Below are 21508 nucleotides of genomic sequence, written 5' to 3' on the forward strand. Positions count from 1 at the left end.
ACTATAAAATTTCATTAATGTTTTTATTATGTAATTTACTTAAATGGGTTTTTACATGTGTAAATAAATAATTTATCTTGTAAATTTAGTTCGATTGAGTCTGAAAATTCTAAGTATGTATGTACATATGTAAAATATATGTAAGATACGGTATTGATTAATTTTTATGTATTGTGTTTTAATTCAGGTCAATTTTGATATGGCTTCAGCCAAGTCTATTAAACGTCTTAATTTATTGAACTTTCAATACAACCTGCTTTTCAGTGTGCATAGTTTCAATTCGGTTTTATTTAATTGCGTATACTATTTTATTGTATTTTCATCTGGCAATTTTATAACGTCATCGAACCCGTCAATACTTTTTTTTTCCAACTTTGGCTAGATATCAACAACGATCCATTGTTCACGACTCGACTGTTTCGATTGATCACGAGTGAAAGTGTTTTAAAAGCACTCGCCTTTGTCACACGAAACCGCAATCGAAGAAAGCGTAAAATCACTCAATTCTTTGGTACACTTTGCCAGAGCAAAGTTGCACTTAACAACGGTTGCACACTTATGACTTGATCGCTTCTGTCGAAAGGTGCTTTCTTCGCAGTGCAAAATTATGTATGTATATAATATATGTACATATGGTCAATTTGCCCGTTGCACTCCGATAGGTGCGAATTATCACCTGGGATTGTGGGTGTGTCGTGGTCGCGAACCAGAACCTGTCGATGCATATTTTAGCTTTTGACGTAGAAAGTGGAACGGTTCACTATTGAAACTAAAACTATACACATAGTTTGTAATGTGTGTGTGCGGTCGGTATGGAGAAAGGGGTTGTGACTTTGGTTGATCGGGACATGATCGAGGTCAGGTTTGGAATTAGTCATGGGTACTTGTCGAAGGCAATTATTAAATGTGTTGTAATGTGGAGCGGGTCAAAGGTGTGCATGATTCATGTGATTCGATTTCTAGAAATTGAGGTGCGTATGTATGTACGTATGTTTGGAGAGATTCGTCTTAATTTATGTTGATTATGTTGTTCTTGTACTCACTATTAAGGTGAGTTTACTCTGTGTGACGCACATTAGTGAAAACGGCTGGACAAATTTGCAAATTTGACTTCTTTTGTTTATTTTATATTGTTGCAAGATATATTAGAGAGTCTAAAACACACCTTTACAAAACTCGAAATCCTCGGTGGTAGTTATCTAGGGTTTGTTTGGATTAGCTACAATTTTTATACCTGCTTTCTATTGGATTTCTAAATAATTCTAGTTGGAAATTTTCGTCGTGGCAAGCTTTCAACAGAAAAGACGTCAGCACTCAAAGGGTTAACTGCATTTTGAAAATGTATTACCTGGCACTTTATATTGCATGTGTATATGTACATATGTATATATGCACATTAAAAATCCGCTTTAAACTGTAGCACAGATTACTACTTCAAGGCAAGTTTGATAACAACTTATATGTATGTACATATGTACGTACCCGTTATATTATAATATATAAAACCAGGTCAGACAGTTGCATGTTGCAAATCAGCATTGTTGATTATTGACGACTATACATTAGAATAGAAGGTCAGAATGCTTCACAGATCTGAATCATTAGATGCTTAGGCTGAATTTCGCGAGTGTGTAATAAAGTAGCCAGGGGGAGGGTTTGCACTTTGCACTCGTCTGCTTCCACTTGGTTTGAATTTGACGCGTCGGGGGTGATTCGCACGAAAAGGGGTAGAAATTAGCGGAGGAGGGTGTACTTCACCACCCGGCTTATTAGCAGGAGGGTTGCTTTGTTCTGTGTGGAGAACGATAGTGAGGTAGTGGCTCTTCACCGTCTGACTATATTCAGATACGCGTACCTGTGAAGGGGTGGGTTTCCATGCGACACGCTCTGATTAGGCTCGTCGCGTTTTAGTATTTATTTATTATGGGTCTTTGAAGAGGACGAAAAGCCCTCCCCGTGGAAATGTACAATTTTGAGAATTTCGGCAGACGACCCTTTGAACTTCGCATTCGGAAAGACGATACAGTATTTTGTCGCGGGCTTGTGGTAGGTTTGTACTTGACAGGCATTCTGTAAAGTAAAAACTATCTTTGGGAATAATGATTACATGTTAAAATTAAACTTTTTATTAGTAGCAAAAAGTATCATTTTTAGAGTGAGGTTATTCCTCCAGACCCCCCCCCTAGGTAAATTTTAATAGCCTAATCGATTTCAGCAGAATAAACTAGTGGTTAGCATATGATGCTTTTCACAGAGTGGTGACGGGTTCAAATCCCACTGGTTTCTGCTGGCCAGACCTTGGATTTGTGACTCCAGGTCTACCGTTTCCTATCAGAGCTTACCAATATATCTGATTTTCATTGAAACAGTTCCAACAATTTGGCAACCTTACCTTACCCATTTTCTCACCATATCGAATTTCGCTGAATTGTATAAAATGCTGCAAATTTACAAATCTGACCATTAATTTATCTGTGAATGTTAATTGATGTGTATTTACTGAATTTTGCTGAATTGCTGCAAATTTACAAATTTGACCATATATAATATGTATGTCTCTGTGGGTTTTAATTGATATGTATTTACTTTGTATTGTACTGAAAATACTAATTGTATCAAATGTACAATTTTTATTGCCAGAAAGGCGCATTGGGGCTACCTGTTAGGCATTCCTGGTATAAATTAAAAATAAAATAAAACAAATATAGGAATTAAAACTATTTGCATAATATTGTATGCATCATATCGTATGTAATTTGTTGACGGCTCACAGTTTGGCATTCCCTGTTATGAAGCGGCATTATAAAGCTTGACTCACACTTCATATATATTTTTAAAATTAATACTGATTAAAATTATTGTAGCAAGCAACGCTTCTTGTGTGTATTTCTTGCATGGGTCATCTGCACATGTATGTGACTTTGAAACGCTCTTAAGCTTATATAAAACACATACACAGTGAGATTAAGATTAGCCGTGATTTACTTTGTATAATACTTGTATCAAATGTACAGTGTTTCTTGTGAGGCGCATTGGGGTTACCTGTTAGGCGTTCCTTGTATTGATTAAAAGTAAAAATAAATAAAGAGTTATTGAATTAAATCGGTCACACAAGGATCAGTCATCAAAGAATTATATACCATTTTTATCTGCGACCCCTAGGTCCCTCTTTGTCGTGGACCTGTTACATATGCACTGAGTACATTCTTTTGACTTGCCCGTTTCTAATTGCATTGGCTCGGAAGAATTGTCTTGTAACCATTTGTCTAGTAACCATTTTAGGCCCACGTGACATTCCGAGGTAGTTCTGCCGCCACTGTTTGTCTTGTTCAACCTTGTATGCGTTTCTAGGTGTATATTTTGTACGGAAATGGTAAATGTGTGTATGGGGTTGTGGGGTTGCAGACGGTCGTTAAACGGCAGACTGCATACTACTGCATCGCCTCACACTCTAAACTCCTGGTCTAGACTCTCTGAACTCTCTGTCTCTCGTATCCTGGTGTAATGAATGGCGAACCGACTCCAAAGGGATAATTTTCCTAGTGCTAAACGGTTTAGCCTTTTTCCGTGTAAAATATGGGCAATTACAGGGAAAATATTGAATCTAAGAACACATGTATGTATGTACTTTTATAGTATTGATTGTGCGCGATATGCTGAGAAAATGATCTGTTTGTTGATTTGAGACATGTGTTTGGTTATTTGTCTACTTTGAGCGTTCATCTGTTGATATAAAGATAATTGAAATAGGAGTACATATATTTATATTACGACTAGAATTTCATTTTTTTCAGTAAGTAAATACGTGTTTGATTTGATTGAGTGGTCAAAGTGTGTGTTTTTTTACGTAGTAAAAAATGAATGGTTTGTTTATTTTATCATTAAATTAATATATACATATGTATGTACATATAAGTCGAACCCCTTGGGTCTATCGGTTTTGCTGCTTCCCCCAAGTATGTTAAATAAATAAAAATGTTTTGAATTCGATTCAAATGAAGATGGCTTATTTTGTTTGAACAATGGTTTGCATTTTTATCTAGTTTTTAGAAAGATTTATACACTATTGTTGCCGTTTTACCATTGTCGTTTATTTTATTAAAATTTATTACTTTTTTTGTTATAATGTTTTACATACGAGTATGTTATGGATCAGTAATTTTTGTCATTGGCTTTTTCTGCTTAAAAATATAATTCAATATATGGAATATCAGTAATTGTCATATTGTGTGATCTTTTATTTGTTATATTCGCTTCAAATTTATATACATATTACTAGTGGTTTTACTCGGCTTCGCTCGGTATTTGTAAACAGCTTAAACATGTCTAATCTATTAGTTCTAATACCATTCATTAGTAATCTAATGACATTCATTTGATTTTATATAAATTTATTTGTATTTAAAAAAAATAATATTCAACGATATCGATATCGTCGTCATAGATACTTTGATTTATTTTCGATGCTCCCAACAAACGTTTAAACTTTACAAAGTCTCTTTCGAAATTAAGTATTAGATAGTTCATAAATTGTATTACAAATAATATTTTATTTTGAAAATTATGTATGGCTTAAACAAATACATAGATATTTTCATTTTAAACGAAATTTAAGTTGCTTTTCGTACCACATATCAAAAAACAATTTTCAGTTTAGTAAAAAAATGCAATTTTTCGCTATAAGGTTAATCTTGAGTCATTCGCTATCGCCTATCGACCCATACACGTATAGACTTACGTTTGATAAATGTCTCACTCTAATTAAAATATTTGTAAAATATTTCAAGTGCATTTCATTGTGACGTAGAAGAAGTGAGTTTTAATCATAAAATGTCCGACATTTTTTTTTCTTCCCGTAATATTTTCTACACATTGCGACTCCACCGTCTAGACTTCAAATTATCTCCATAGCACTGGCACGTTCTTTGTGCTCTCTTTTTCTTTCCGCATTACGTTTTCCCATGTTTGTAGTAAACAACTACCGTGGTATGTATGTAAACATATGCCGAAATACTTCTTCAGCAACAAGTTTATTTAACCGCTATCTGCCTTATCTAACGAGATAATTTCCCTGTCGGTGTTAATGGTCACTTAATTCTCTAACCACTATTTTGTTTGCATTAGACTCATTAACGTGTATTTTTTTTCTTCAACATTCAACGGATTTAATTGAGCGTTCAGAACACATGCATACGTTAATGTTTTTTCTTTCGATCTTAGATCCAAAGATTCGATTTAGTCTGTTGCTAATCGTCGAAAGTTTCACTCTCTATCTGTATTTACGAAAAAAAAAATACCTTATCTAGTAAAAGTTTTCGTATGTAATTGATTTTTCACAGAAAAACATATCGCTTCGTCGGCTTTACGATAGCAAAGTATTTCGAAATGCTATGAAAATGCTGACGCATTTTTTTACCACTGCATCGTATGCATTATTAAGGTCAATATGTTAATGTTTCGCACACCTTTCATTAGGCACATTAAACTGTGGGTTTAATCGGTAGTCTTTCGGATTGACGTCCGCGCTATATGTACATAAATGCATCTATTTTCGATCGCATTAAAATCAATGACGCTCGGCTTAGTTCGAGCGATTGATAAGAGTAAAAGGTTCCGATGATTCTCAATTTTTTTTATCGCGTTATCACATATCAACGTCGACGAACGACCATGTTGCGAAAAAAATTGATCCACACTTTGCTTTTTATTCAGCTTTTGAATACTCAGTACACACGATGTCGATAATGTACAGTTTTGATATTCACAATGATTTATTCAGAGTTGTGTGTGTGTGTGTGTGTGTTAGTTGACGCCTATGGTGTCTTTCTACACTGTAGAATCTACAGTACCACTATAAGGATAGGAAATGTCACTTTTGTATTCATGAAGTGCATTCAACTGCACTGCGACTGAATGCATTCTGTATCCGAAACGACGTGGTGGGTTTTGAATGGACGTGAAGTGTGCGATACGTGTGCTACGGGCTTTATATCGGCGAGATTCACTCTTTCGAGCGCCAAACGAGATGATTGTATGCGTTCGAATTACTTGTGCTATCATTTTATGCACATTGCGAAATCTCTCTGATTACATCAAATGTATTTTGAAAATGACACATCGTCAATTTTATTTGAAATCAACGTTCACTCATTTATTTATTTATTTTTTACAAATATATAACAGGAAGGCCTTACAGATGAACCCCAATGCGCCTTCCTGGCCAATTACAAACAGTGCAGAATTTTTACTACACAAATCGGTGAATTACGAGACACTGAAAATCTCGCAAATTAACGAGACATCTATAAATTTTACATAATAAATTTTATTGTACATTAATCATACTCAAATAGTGGTGATTTTTAGCCAATTTTAATCGGGAACCGTTTCTACAATGAAATCAGAGAAATTGACAAACTCTGATGGGAAACGATCGACCTGGAGTCACAAATATGCAGCAGCACAAACAGATTTCAATCGAGGTCAGCTCATGGGATCGAACCCGGTGCCTCTCGTTATGCAGAAGCTTAACGACCGAGCTATGCTGCTGGCTAATGTAATAATCATTATACATGTCAATCATTATGCGTGTAATGTACATAAATGTCGATTTCAATTGATGCACTATTACTTGAAGGGCACTTGCTCGCCGATTTAATATAGGAAGCTTATGTCTGACTTGCATGTTTAAGTTGATAAGTTTAGAACTTGGAAAGTGCCAACTCTCATACTCGCATCTCAAAACGTTCGCTTTGTATTAATGTACTAGTGTTGTGCCCGTTGATTTCAACGGGTGGTTTTGAAAAAGAATTGATTAAAGTTATATATGCTATATATAAATATAATGTATGTACATAGGGTCATTTATAGGCACGCGTGCGTATTAATAGTAAAATGTCGAGTGCGCGCATTAATTAATTATGAATGAATGTATGTGTGTACGCTCCCGCGCAGCGCATCTGACGCCGACGTTACCTGTTCCAAGCCAGGTGCTTAATATCAGGAGTACATGTCAGACCCTAAGGTCCCCACTTCCCCGCTACCCTGCGTCTCAACACGATCGGATCAGTCATCACGCCACATCCCTATATCGGTTGCCTAAAATGCACCCATTGGTCAGAATGTATCGTCGTTGCCCTAATTGGTCAAACGTTTTAGTTCACTTCACGCTGATTGGTTGTGCGCTTCGTTCGCGTGTATTTATTTTATTAAATACTATTGACATTCAAAAATTGTTTTTTTTTAAATATCCATACTGATCGACACGTCTGCCATATACCCACATACATACATACATCACGTCCGTTTTTATACATATTTTTATTATTATTCAGAGACAGGATACTCGTGAGGCTCTATTATTATATTTATAGAAAAAATATGTTTTTACGATCACTTTTGCTGTCTTGATTTGGATTGGTCTATTGTTATGTTACAATCGCCCTGACGAGAAGCCTATTTCTAATTATATTTGATGTTTTGAACTGTTAGATAATATTTATATAATATTGATTTTCATAATGAATATTACAAAAGTGAGATAAAATTAATTGAAAATTCACAGTTCGCTGATAATTTGCCGCTCATGACTGAACGTTACGATTATGCGTATATATTATACTTACACTTTCACGTTAAAATTTTTATTGCGTACGCCAGTGGCTTCCAACCTTTTTTGAGTTGGCATATCCAAACAGTTAATACACAGGCTTTTGAAAATGAAAAACCTACACCTTAATTTTTGTAATTAACTAAGTTTACTATTTGTAGCTCATACACGACTTCTTATTATAACCAACGCTTAATAATTTTAAATACGAACCATAGGTACAGATGTAGTCACATTCCTCCAATCTATTGAAGGCAATAGTTTATCAAAGTACTGCTAATTTCCAAATGAATAGATATAGGAACCGTGTCGAGCAATGCTTGGCAAAAAATACCAAAATAATCAACAGCGAAGGTGAGAAATTTTGAAAGCAATGTTTTTCCGCCATTTTAAAATGCGGACTTTCGGTTTGGAAACGCTGACATACTCAATTTAATACATATTACATAGTAGTAGTACAATACATAAAGTGAACCGCATCGGTTGCATAATAACGTTATAAATTTTAAAAGAGCAAGATAACGTCTGCTCGAAACCGAGAGGAAAGTTCCGGTGAAAAATTCACGTGCAATCGCAAAATTGCAAAGAATGAAAAAAAAATGCAGCTTTTTTTTGCAAAAGAAACTTTATACGGGTAAATATTAGAAGTAGGTACAAAGACCACAATGAAAGTTGAAAGTTTTCATCTTAGCATGTGGAAAAAGAATCTTTTCAGAGTTGAAATGACGCAGACGCATAAAAAATCCGAGGCAAAGAACAAAGAAAGCCGTATTGTAGCTTTGTGTAATATGTACGTGTATCTAAGATGACAATTTTCCGAGTGCATTATCGTTGCATACATACGGGGTAAATCTGATGCATTTATAGAATATTCGCCAAAATGTGTACGTTTTGGTCGCGGATCGATACGTCTACGAAACGCCCGCCCACCCACCCACACATTCGCCCACCCGTCCACCTGCACACGCATTGTTTTTACCGATCGGATGCCAGGCTATGCCCAGGAGAGGGGTGGCGGGTGTCGGTGAAATAAACGACGATTTATCGCCGATAGGACAACTGATGATATATAACTCTGTGCTACGCTTCTGCGTTTGATCTCCCTCTCTCTCTCTCTCTATATATATCTGTGAGTTTATTCATGTTTGTAATAAATAAACGATGCAGCTTTTAGCGATTCAATTTTGGACGTGTGTTGTCAATTGGGGGAGTCGCGGGGGCTTGTTGTATGAGAGCGAAACAATGTTGACGTGTATTTTGAAAAGTGGTGTAATTGATTTGATGCATTGAGTCTTGTCATCGCCATTATTTTTCACACTTCTACGTAATATTTTCTGTTTTCATCTCATGTATGTCATTTTACATTATCTTTGTACCATTTGAGTACCTTTCTGTTAGATTTAGTCCATTTTTTTTTAACCACTCCCTCATGTACATATGTATGTATGCAGCTACTGCAGTCTGATGTACTCATGCTTTTCGTACCTTTGCATTGCTTTCTGCCTTTCTGTCTAAAGAACATAAATCTATTATTGGACTCGGGTGTTACATATATTATTTATTTACTTTTTGTGTTTTTTATACCTATCTCTGTACATCCTGTCTGTTGATTTTTCAATTAATAAAATAAAATAAAAAATAAAATAAAAATAAAATGTTACATCTCTGAATGCTTTAAACGGCTTTATGCAAGCTTTTAGAGTTGAATACCAATTCTCGCAGAAGTATACATATGTACATACGTCATTAGCATTGCAACCAAAACACAAAAATCGGCATTCATTAAAAATCTATTCGTTTCTTGATTTCCTGTTTCTTATTATTAGGCATGTAGGCGTTTAGACTTTCCTCAAATATATTTAATCATTACCACTTGAGTTGTATAATGATTATCTAGTGTTATATTGTTTATATACTCGTATAATATTAAAAAGGAAAGACAGGAAACGGAAAATAGAGTGGAAGCGTGTTGGAGAGGCCTTCGTCCAGCGGTTGATGTTTAGTGGCTGTAGATAATATTAGCCAGAAAATCTTTTCGAAAAAACAAATTTCACCTGAAAATAAAAATGGGGAAATCTTTTTTTTAGAGCGGACGACAGATGTGAAAAAAAAAAATAAATTGATAAACTGACAACGAGGACATTTCTTCTTCTTCTTCTTTTTTATTCCTCTCCTCGTAGGAGGTTGGATATCATGACTAGAGGTAGGATAGTCACAGTGCTATCCATTGTTCGGCAAACCTTTAACAATGCATTTACAACCTTTGAACAATACACGGCCCCCTCAGGCTTCGGTGACTAATCATGACATATATCTTCTCTCTATCCATGGTTGCCCTGAAAAGTGTTGTGGAGTCACATCTTAGCAGTTTATTTTATTTTATTGTCATTAGGCTACGTGTCTAAAGATATCGCCATGTTATGTTGGATGCAGTTTGCGTTTGTATGGTGGATTTTCGTAGTGGTGTCGAAATTCAATAATTATTTTATCTCGTTTTTGCATTTGAAGTATGAATGGGCTAGGGGGAATTTCCGGTTCGTTTTGATTGCCCGTAATAGAGAGAGGCTGTTAACTTCCGTTTGCACCCTCTGCAAATATTTTAGCTTTTTGAATCGCCAGACTTGTTGTTTTTATAACTAACTCCCTCCTATGCCCCGACCACCTCAACGATACCGAGGCTTTTTTAATTGAATGGAACAAACAATATTCTGAAAATTTTATCAAAATGTACATAAATTGAATATACAATGTATATGTATGACAAACATATTTATTTTGTTTTCCAATCTGAATGCTAGCTCTGTTAGTATACTAACTTACAATGATTTATATAATTAGTAATGTGTATAAAATTTAATGTTGGATCGGATGATTCAAATCAAAGAAAAATGGACGAATTTGTCTCATGGACGAGCCACTTTTCTGGTTAAGCATTACGTTTTTTTAGATGATTATTACCCAAAGCTACACTATACACATATGGTTAGATTATTTTGTACATAAGTACTAACAATTTCAAACATTATAGTACAATTTATATAGAATACAATAGAGACATCTATGGTAAAATCAACAATTTTTTTGATATAAACCAAATTTGCAAGAAATAAATTTTATTTAGAGTGTTTGGGTAGCATATTTTTTTAAGAATCAATAAATTCCAGATGTGAGAGACTGAAATTTGATTTATTGGATCCGTCACAACAATTAAGCTAGACAAATCGGAAAATTCTAGCGGGAGACATTCGATTTGTGTTTTTAATAACCACCAAGATCTCTCCTGTTGTATATTTTAGCCGGAAATTGAACCTACTTGTAAACAATGGCTCTTCCATTGAGCTACGCTGTGGCTCTTAGATATAATGAGAAAATTCTAAAATTGCATTTGACAAAAGAAATTTCCGTTCGACAAAATAAAGTCCAGAGATTTTTCGTAATGTTTCTCAATGCGACAAATTTCGTAGGCAGAGATTTATAAACAGACTGGTCTGTTTATTTCATTTTTATTTTATTTTATCTTTACTTTATACCAGGAAGGCCTTACTGGTAACCCCAATGCGACTTCCTAGCCAGAAACATTGTATATTTGATACAAATATTATCAATATTATACAAAGTACATAAATACATATCAATTAATATCCACAGAGACATCTATGGTCTAATTTGTAAATTTGCAGCATTTTAAACAATTCAACGAAGTTCACTAAATACATATCAATCGATATCCACAGAGACATTTATGGTCAAATTTGTAAATTTGAAGCATTTTATACAATTCAGCGAAATTCTAGATTGCTGAAAACTCGAAAATGGGTAAGTTTGCCAATTTGTCAACAAACTCTGATAGGAAACGATCGACCTGGAGTCACAAATCCAAGGTCTGGCCAGCAGAAACCAGTGGGATTTTAACCCTTGACCACGCTGTTCAAAGCATTGTATGCTAACCACTAGTCTATTCTGCTGGTTTAATTGTGAATTTAATTTTAATTGACTAATAAGCCGATTCATTGTTTTAATAATCAATTTCATTAACAAAGAATGTAGGAATAAAACTGCCATGTTTAATCGAACGGTTAATTGGTTCTATTCTGCTTTTTTTTATCATATTTTTTTTAAACAATTATCAGTTTTTGATAACAGTTACATAACAGATCAAAATCTGTTTTTTTTTACAGCTGCATATGATGTTTAAATTGCAATTTATCTATGATACGAAATACTTGTCAAGTTTTAAATTAAATAGATAATTTTAAGTATTTTATTTTTTTGTACATCTACGCTAGTTCAAACGTACCACATACATATACTAAATGTAGTATGTACGTTCAATATTATGCATCAGTACAGTTCAACGCATCGCTGCAACCGAAAATTGCAATTGCACTTTGGTAAAAAGCGTACTCAAATTGGATTATTTATATATGTACATATCGAAACAAAATTTCATACCGAGCTGAATTTCGCTTATAAATCCACATGTTTGTATGTATCTATATATGAAGATCCGTCGGAAACATTAAATTTTAAACATAAGCAATTTAGTAGAGTGTTTGGCTTAATCGCGTTTAAACTTGGCCATTAAACCGGACGCTCGAGCGGTTTACCGGATGCCGGTTTTCGGGGTGCATCCACCTGCACCTCCAGCCGCTGATAAATGAGTTTTTCCCTGTTTGCGTCTCGAAATTTTACACAAAATTCGAATTTTCCGTGCTATAAATTCGTATCGACAATTTTTCACGCGACCCTTCGATACCTTCTGTTTGATCGTTAATTATAAATATCGTAGTATCAATTTATTTCCTTTCTAATCGAAATTTGTGTCTGTGATACTGTTGGCGCCTCATTCATATTCATTATGCGTCCTGCAGGCTTTTCCCCTCCTCGCTTTTCTTTTATTTTCCGATGCACAAGTGTGTGTGTGTGCGTCTAACACTATCATGGGAGATTTGCCTATTCTTTGGTGTATGTAATTTTTTTTAGCAAATCTCGAATTCCCTTTGTCGTCTGCAGATGTATACGAATTTATTACAAAATCGTACACAATGAACACCCCCTCTATATTGTATATTATTTCCTTAGCTTAGCCCACGGTCGAAACGTGCTTATAATTTATCGTGGCTTTTGTGCAGTGAGATTATTAGATGGAATTCGTAAACGAGACTTCGTAAAGTTCTCAAATGGAATTTTTCATATGTGAATATTTACGTGCTGAAATTTGCTCTGTTTTTTTCTACATAGTTTATGGCTTTTTTTGCATCATACTACATCAAGTACTATATAGTACATTGATTTGTACTGTCGGTTGTATTGTTTTGTTAGGATATTGGACGTTTATTGGAAAGCGATTCATTCTGTCGATTCAATTTGTAAAAGGCATATTGAAAAATCGAATATCTGGTTATAAAATATATAATACGTACGTTTTGTGTGCTTTTAATTTGGAATTATTTTTTTAATATTAATTATTATAATTAAAAATGTGACTTAATACATTGTCTTTGCCATGTTTGTTGGGGTAAAAAATTTTTTTAGTATTTCAATCGTGTACGTATTATATGTTTGATCGTTGCTGCTTCACCATGACAGGTAATTTCACTGTTTGTTTGTAATACGTACACACATTTTTGTCTAGATTCATTCTTAATAATATCCTATTGTGAAGAGAGAAAACAACAATGATAGATTCGGTAAGCCAAGATTAATGAAATGACGTTAGTCTTGTATACCAGTGGCTCTCAATCTTTTTTGACTTTAGAAATCGTTTTCCAAAAGTTGTGCTCTTGGAGTTCCGACATTATTTGAATCCTTACTATATATGCTTGATATACAAATCTGCAGTCGATTTTATATAATAGATTAACAATTCTCATTGATTATATATGTATAATATATGTAAATACGAGCTACTGATACAGGAAAAATCGTAATTAAAAGTCCTCATATATTAGCAAAGCCATTTTTTTAGACAATTTTTCAAAAGGCTATTAATTTATATTTTAAACCATTTTTCAAGTGACGTGGTATTTTTCATCCACTGTTTCCATTTTTTTCCATTTGCCTCTAAAATTATTTATTGACCAGTGCCGGTCAGCGTCCATGGGCCTGAAATACGCCGATAGGCGTTGTATATTGAGCATGTACAAAGTAAACAAGAAACTACCTGCTAAGCCTTTAAAGGTAGCATTGAAGAAAAAAAACATTGAATATGGGTCGTGTAATCCGTGTCATCCATTTGTCAACGTTTATAAAACTGGTTTACACCGGAATTTCTGAATTTCTAACCATAGCAAATCCCTAACTGCTGAGTATTTTTGATTGTGGCTTGGCATTTAAATTGTGAGCATTACATTTTAACAACAATGAAGAAGATCGAACTACTTTTGGAAAATACATTCATTAATATACTTCTTTTGTTAATTATATATTGTTGCAAGATATATTAGAGAGTCTAAACATACATTTACAAAACTCGAAATCCTCGGCGGTAGTTATCTAGGGTTTGTTTGGACTAGCTTTAATTTTTATACCTGTTTTCTATTGCATTTCTAAATAATTCTAGTTATTTTATTTATTTTATTTATTTATTATTTTTTCATTTAATTTACACCAAGAAGGCCTAACAGGTAAACCCAATGCACCTTCCTGGCCAAAGACAATTATATAAACATATATGTATACCATCCATATATACACAAATTCTTACACGTATACACAAATACAGATACATACATTCATAAATATAAAAATACACATATATACATATACATACATACACACCTACATATATATATATACATACACACATACATATACATATATACATATACATACACACATATATATACATATATACATATACATACATATATACATATACACATACATATATACATATATATATATATATATATATATACATATATATATACATATACACATACATATATATATATATATACCCACACATACATACATACATATACATACATACACATATACATATACATATACACATACATTACATACATCCATAAACATACAAACATTATACATGCAAATACACATAAACACATCAATACACATAAATAAAGATAAATTACTCATATATATATATATATACATATATATATATATATATATATACATAAATAAAAAATAGCATACATATATAAATATAGATAAAACCAACATACATACACATTATGCTAAATAATAACATTACAAAATGAAAACAACATGTGTAAATATGTATGTAGCTAGAAGTCATTTAAAATATGCTGCCTGACAGAACTGTATGATGAAGTAAAAACATCAAGGCTCCCAGAAAGCAGGTTAAATAGTCGAATGGCTCTTGAAAGGGGTGAGTCATCAAGCACATTAGTCCTGGCCCGAATAGGTAGGAATAGAGTTCTGGAGCGAGATTCTCTCAGTTTCTCAGGTACTCTAAGTTTAAGATTACACAGAACTTCAGGAAGATGATATTCACCCCTTAGAATTTTTAGAAAAAGCTTACCAAGATGATTGTTTCTACGTGAAGCTAAGGAGTCAAAGCCCAAGGAGCCCATGACAAACTTACTAGGAAATAAGTAGGGATAGCGCCCAAACTCTCTCATGTAGAGATAGCGAAGAAATTTTCTTTGCACCCTCTCTAACATTAGCGTGTACCTTAAATGATTAGGACTCCATATGGCCGAACCAGATTCAAGCAAACTGCGCACCAATGTAGTATACAGTAAACGCGTCACTCTGGTGCTATTAAAGGCGCGTGAGTTTCTGATGACGAAGCCTAAAGTTTTTGTAGCCCTATTGCACACATCTTGGATATGAGAATTAAAATTCCAGATATTTGAAAAAGTAATTCCCAAATCCTTGATATGTGTGTGACGGGCAAGAATAGAGCCATCAATATTGTAACCAAATTCAATTGATGATCGAGATCTGGAAAAAGAGACAATGTGACACTTTTCAACGCTTATCGGAAGACAATTTGAGTGTGACCAAATAACGAGTGAATCTAAATCGCTCTGTAGCAGTAGAGCATCGGAAGAAGATTCAACGCACCTAAAAAGTTTTAGATCATCTGCATATAATAAGAAGTTGCAGTTGTGGAATATTTCCCTAATATCATTAACAAATAAAATGAATAGTAAGGGGCCAAGATTAGAACCCTGTGGAACACCAGAGCAGGTTGGGTATTCAACAGAAGAATAAATTCCATATTTTACAAACTGACGTCGATCCTTGAGATAATTTGTGAATAACTGAGAGAGACCATATGAGAAACCATAACCAATTAGTTTATTGATAAGGATGGAGTGATTTACTTTGTCGAAAGCCTTTTCGAAATCCGTGTAAACAGTATCTGTTTGAATATTAGCATCCAAGGAACCTGTTACAAAACCAGAAAATGACAACAAATTTGTGGTCGTTGAACGTTGTGGACGAAATCCATGTTGCTGATCAATAATCATACTCTGGCAATGATTGAAAATATACCTATGAAGTATAATTTCAAAAAGTTTTGCAGAAGAGGATATTATAGCAACCGGGCGATAGTTTCTAATGGAATACTTATCACCTTTTTTATGGATCGGAGTTACTTTCGAACACTTCCATGATACAGGAAAAACTGAAGTCTTCAGCATTAGATTAAAAATAAAAATCAATGGAGACGAGAGTCCAGGCTCACTACCCTTTAAAATGAAATCTGGAATGAAATCTGGTCCAAAAGATTTAATATTTTTAATTTTACCAAAACCGTAGCGTAAATCAGATAAATGGAACTTGTCAACAGACAATAATGGAAACATGGAGGAATCTAAACTAGGGGAAGTCATAACAGTAGTCGAATCAAAAACCGAATGAAAATAGTTAGCAAAGGCATTTGCGATGCTGTCATGACCAATAAAGTCCTCATCCATATCGTGCATTTTCGTAAGTTTTGAATCTATAATTCGTTTGCTGTTGATGAAGCTCCAAAAATTTTTCGGATTCTGAGCAATTGAATTTTCACAATTAGTAATGTATTCCTCGTAAGCGGAAGTCGAGATCCGCTTAAAAAGAGTACGCAAGTTACAGAAATCAATAAAAAATGTAGGATCTTTATATTTTTTCCATATTTTATGTGCATTATTTTTCTTGTGCATTAATGAAATTATTCGGGAATTATACCACTTTGGGTAAACCCTTGCTTCATTAATTTGACGCTTTCTCATAAAACATTTATCAAATACAGAGTTAACGATACTATAAAAGGAATCAACGGCAGAATTAACATCAACGCACTCATATAGTTTATCCCAATTACAAGCAAAAAACAAACTATTGAGGATCACGAAATCAACACCATCAAACAACCATCCACCCGGAGCCGGTATATTAGCAGAATGAAAATGAGAGGAAGCCGAAACAAGTGTATTTACTTCTAACTCAAGCGCCGGATGGTATGGATCCTCAGGCAGCAAAGGAAATAGGCTTCTAGATACATTGCAAGAAATAAAATTTAAATTAGTGAAAATTAAATCTAATAAATTATTATTACAATTAGTTATTGAGTTCAATTGACTCATATTAAATAGTTCTGACATAAAAATTAATTCATTAGGAACATAATTCAAACTTCTAGGATTAAAATCACCCAAGATCATGACTTTCCTGCCAGCCAAAACATTAAAATTATTTTGCAAATTTGAAAAAAATGAATTTATAATAAGAGGATTGAAGTTGAAAATGTTGGCGAAATTTTCAGCGTGGCTGGCTTTCCACAGAAAAGACGACAGCGCTCAAAGGGTTAAGTCTTCTTTAACAGCTTATGTATATGTTACATTATTTATATCGTTGCATTAACTTCACAAACCCACTTATATATAATAACATATTATATTAAAAAATATTTTTTTAATATTACATATGTATATGTATGCTTAGAACTATTTCAAATTCACCTCAAGTTCAAACCATTTTAGGATATTTATTACTAGTGGTTTTACCCGGCTTTGGTCGGTATTTGTAATATAAACCGCTTAAACATGACTAATCTAATAGTAAACATTTTATTAAATTTATTCGAATAGTTTTATTCTATATAAATTTATTTGAATAATCATTTGTTTTCTTTTATTAAACTGACTGTCATGAACAAACAAACATATATATACTGTCTCTTTCGAAATTATATGTATACCAGAATCCGGTGCCTGCGCCCCCGGGGACTTTGAATCCTTTGAATCGAAAAAAATCAAATCGGCGTCTATGAATCAAAAAATAAATAAATCGGACGTGTCGTCTAAGAACGAACCAACCAACCAATGTTACATACACAGTCTCTTTCGAAATTATATATTAGATGTAAAAAAATTAAATATATTGTTTCGACTTATTTAAGTTTTCATCCCGATCAGATAATATGCATACATTTTGAAGAATTCAGAGGCATATAATAAACAACACGATGTGTGTGTATGCATGTAGGATGTACGGTTAAGCTCGGCTTTATCTCGCCAAATGCGATAGACACCTGTCACCGTGCTTGGAGTCTGCGAAATGCAATTCAGCGAAAGTGCATAAGGGTTATCGTTCTGGAAAAGCTCACGTGTTGGCCGTGAACGTGTGCAACCGAGTTCAGTATACCCTCGCGGACCTTGACTCGGCGCCGAATCTACAGGGTCGGGGGGGTGGGGGGAACCACGGGGTAGACTGGGTGGCAAAAGGGGGTGTTATACGCCCCTCGGATGTGGGAGGGGGAGTGCATCCATGGGGCGCCGGCGCCGACGTCGGCGTCGCCCCAATGCACGGATAGTCAGTTCACCGGCAACACTGCTAGGAACAACACCTCTATCTACTACCCGGCTCCTAGGGCACTGTCTCTAGGACTCTTCTAGCTACCTTCTAACTCCATAGAAGGTATTTTCTTCCTCCTTGTTAAAATCGGTATTTATTCAAGCGCGATATCTACTGTTTTGTACTACCCACTAGCTAGTTTGAACGTCCCGATATAAACAAATCATTAAGTGTGTGTGTGTGTGTGTTTCTATATCAGTCGTGCTAATTTTCATCGACTCCTCTTCGACCCAGATTAGATTAGCTAATTTTAGCGCTGTTTGCTAATTGTTAGATAATGGGATGCAGTTTGAAATTTATATGTATCAGTTTGTATATGTATGTAGGTACATGAGATAAACGTTTTTTTTTTTGTATCATATGAGCATGATTGTCTTTCAAATTTTGCGTTGAAAACTGCTCTTCTATAGTTCACTTAGCTCATTGTTATAGTTTTATGATCAGACCCACAAAAAAATAGTTCACTATTGTCCTGCTACATAGCAAGAGGGCAAAAAAGGTTAACCATTTTTGTGGGTTCTATGTAGTATCCCAAGTATCCTAGCCGCCTAAGTCTAGTTATGATTCAAGTCGAATAAAGTTTTGAAGTATGTATGTAGAGTAATGTTTTAGATATGTACACGCTTAAAGTTCTCACTTGAGACGTTCTAAAGTAGTGTCGTTTATGAATTGCTCTGTTTAAAATGGTAGTCGATCGCTGCTATATACATACAATACAACATCGAGCTTAGTTCTAGTATTGCTTTCTTATCGATTTGACGTGTGTAATTATACGCACCTGAAAGATAAGATGTGTTTGATACATTTGGTAGTTGGCCGACTGGTGTCCTACACGTGTACAAGCTTACAATTTTATTTTTATAATACTGCTGTCATCCTAATCATCATCATCATCGTCGCAGTGTGTTTCAGTGCGAAAACGTGCGTTCACGGTTTTAGTATAGCTTTGATACGGTTTCGGTTCGGGTTATGAGTTTGTTTTTCTCACGGTGTTTTGCTTTTCGGTCGTGATTTTTGATTGGTTTATTTTTGTTATTTTTTGTAGAGGACCGCAGGTGACTCCTGCAACAGACGCCCCCATAAAGTGGGGCCCGGGCGGAGCACCCCAGCAGGGACTTCGAAGGAGCGCCACGCAGCCAATGGCGGCCGCGATGCCCCAACGTGGAAGTACCATCGCTGAAAGGTACTTTTTATATGTATTATATTATATTTTGATGGGCTATCGTCTCGTTATCCGACGGAAAACTCTTCCAGACTACATATGTATATTCATTTGGTGGGGGGCCTCATGTCGAGGGTTTTATGCATCATTAAATATATGAACATCATTAATTGTGCGAAGGTTCATTCTTTTGAACGGGTCTGTTTACTATATGTAATTAATGCATAAAAATCACGTTGTTTTCCGAAAGGTCTTCTACACTATATTCATTGGGGGGAGGGGGTTAGTCTATTGTTGAGGGCTTTTATGAAGCCCTTAAAGTACATACACAATATATATTTGAATCGTTTGTGTGAAGTTTGATCAATTGATTTGGTTTGTTTACATATAGTGGCTACAGACTCACTATACATATGTACTTACAAATGGGCCGTTGTATTTGAAAGTTCAATTTTCAGTTCTAAACACACTATTTCTATTTGACTTTATTCACAAATTGTTATCACTTATTTAATTACGATATGTCCAGAATATCGGAAAAGCATAATAAACGTATTATGTATGTATATGCCACCAGTATTTTTAAATAGTGTTAAATGCCAAACATTATGTTTAATGTTTTGCGGAATACTTACATATGTATTTCTCGAATTGAAGAAAGCCATTGTCAAATATGACAGCTCATATCATATGTTCATAAATATTTTTGTTTTAATTGTAATTAACGCTTAATTTCTTAATCATCGGAATATTTTTAGGAATTCATTTTTTAAATATGTACATATATATGTAATTCTTGTCGTCAATATAAATAAATGTAACGATAATACAAAAACTGACTTACAAATATATTAATAATAATAATTTTGTAGCAACGTGTAAATGTTCATTGCAAACAAAAAACAGTCGAATACAAAATGCACTGGTTTTCCCCATAGATAAAGAATATGTTATTCGATATATGTATATGGTTTTACCTGATTTCGGGTACTCAGGTACCCACTAGTTATTTTTTTTTGTTTAAAAATTTTATTTCTTATGATTGAGATAAACCGATTGTTATCGGCTATGACTTACGTATGTAAGGCGATTTTTAAATGCAAAAATACAACCAAAGGGCTATTAACTTAACTTAAGTCAAATTACATTTTTATATCTATCTTTTCTATAGCGTATTTTCAGTCTTATTTTTACATTGATTGTTTTAAAAAATTTACCCATAGGTGGATTTGCATTAGTGCTACATGACAATATTAAAGACATAAAATTGTATTTAAAAAAGTGATAGGGTTTCAGAATGAGCCTTTTTTTGCACTTCTTTTTACGTATTCATAAAGATAAAGATCATACATAGATAGATAGCTTCATGAATGCAAAGCTGTTAAATTTTAAATGCACTTTTATTTCTCGTTGGCTTCATAAAGGGATTTCCCTATGAAAGGTACACCGACGGCAATTACCGTTGGGAATTCCACATGACTTTGGTACGCCAATATACATATTATGTATAATACGTACGTTTCGCAACTGTCTCCTTGCAAATTTGAAACGTATACATGCACACAACAACTGTATGTATGTTTATCTATTTTCAACAAACGATGTTATCATGTATTTGTTTAATAGAATTCATGCACTTGATTGTGGACGATGATTCGATTATTATTGACGATCTATTTTCCTTTCATCTTTTAGACTTGCGGCTCTTAAACAGAGCGGCAACAACGATTGGCGAAAACGAGTATCCAGATTGAGTCCAGACGAAGAAGTCACCAACGTCATCACAGCCACCAAAAATCGCATCAACGTAAGTTTTTATTAAATGTATAAAATATCATTAAATGCACCCACGTGTAAACGAATCGTTATCTTGGTAACGCGCGTGATATGCATAT

The 21508-nt window shown here is 34.2% G+C and overlaps 1 protein-coding gene across 1 annotated transcript in view; it reads left to right on the plus strand.

Moving 5' to 3' along the window:
- The window catches only part of LOC143914929 (uncharacterized), a 218411-nt gene that overhangs the window by 172852 nt on the left and 24051 nt on the right, over positions 1-21508 (plus strand). The window contains exons 12-13 of the mRNA XM_077435339.1: positions 19497-19634; positions 21309-21420. Coding sequence (XP_077291465.1) covers positions 19497-19634; positions 21309-21420 — 250 coding nt within the window. The remainder of the gene's footprint in view (positions 1-19496; positions 19635-21308; positions 21421-21508) is intronic.

This window comes from Arctopsyche grandis, chromosome 7 (assembly GCF_051622035.1).
Source record: "Arctopsyche grandis isolate Sample6627 chromosome 7, ASM5162203v2, whole genome shotgun sequence".
NCBI classification, from domain to species: Eukaryota; Metazoa; Arthropoda; class Insecta; order Trichoptera; family Hydropsychidae; genus Arctopsyche; species Arctopsyche grandis.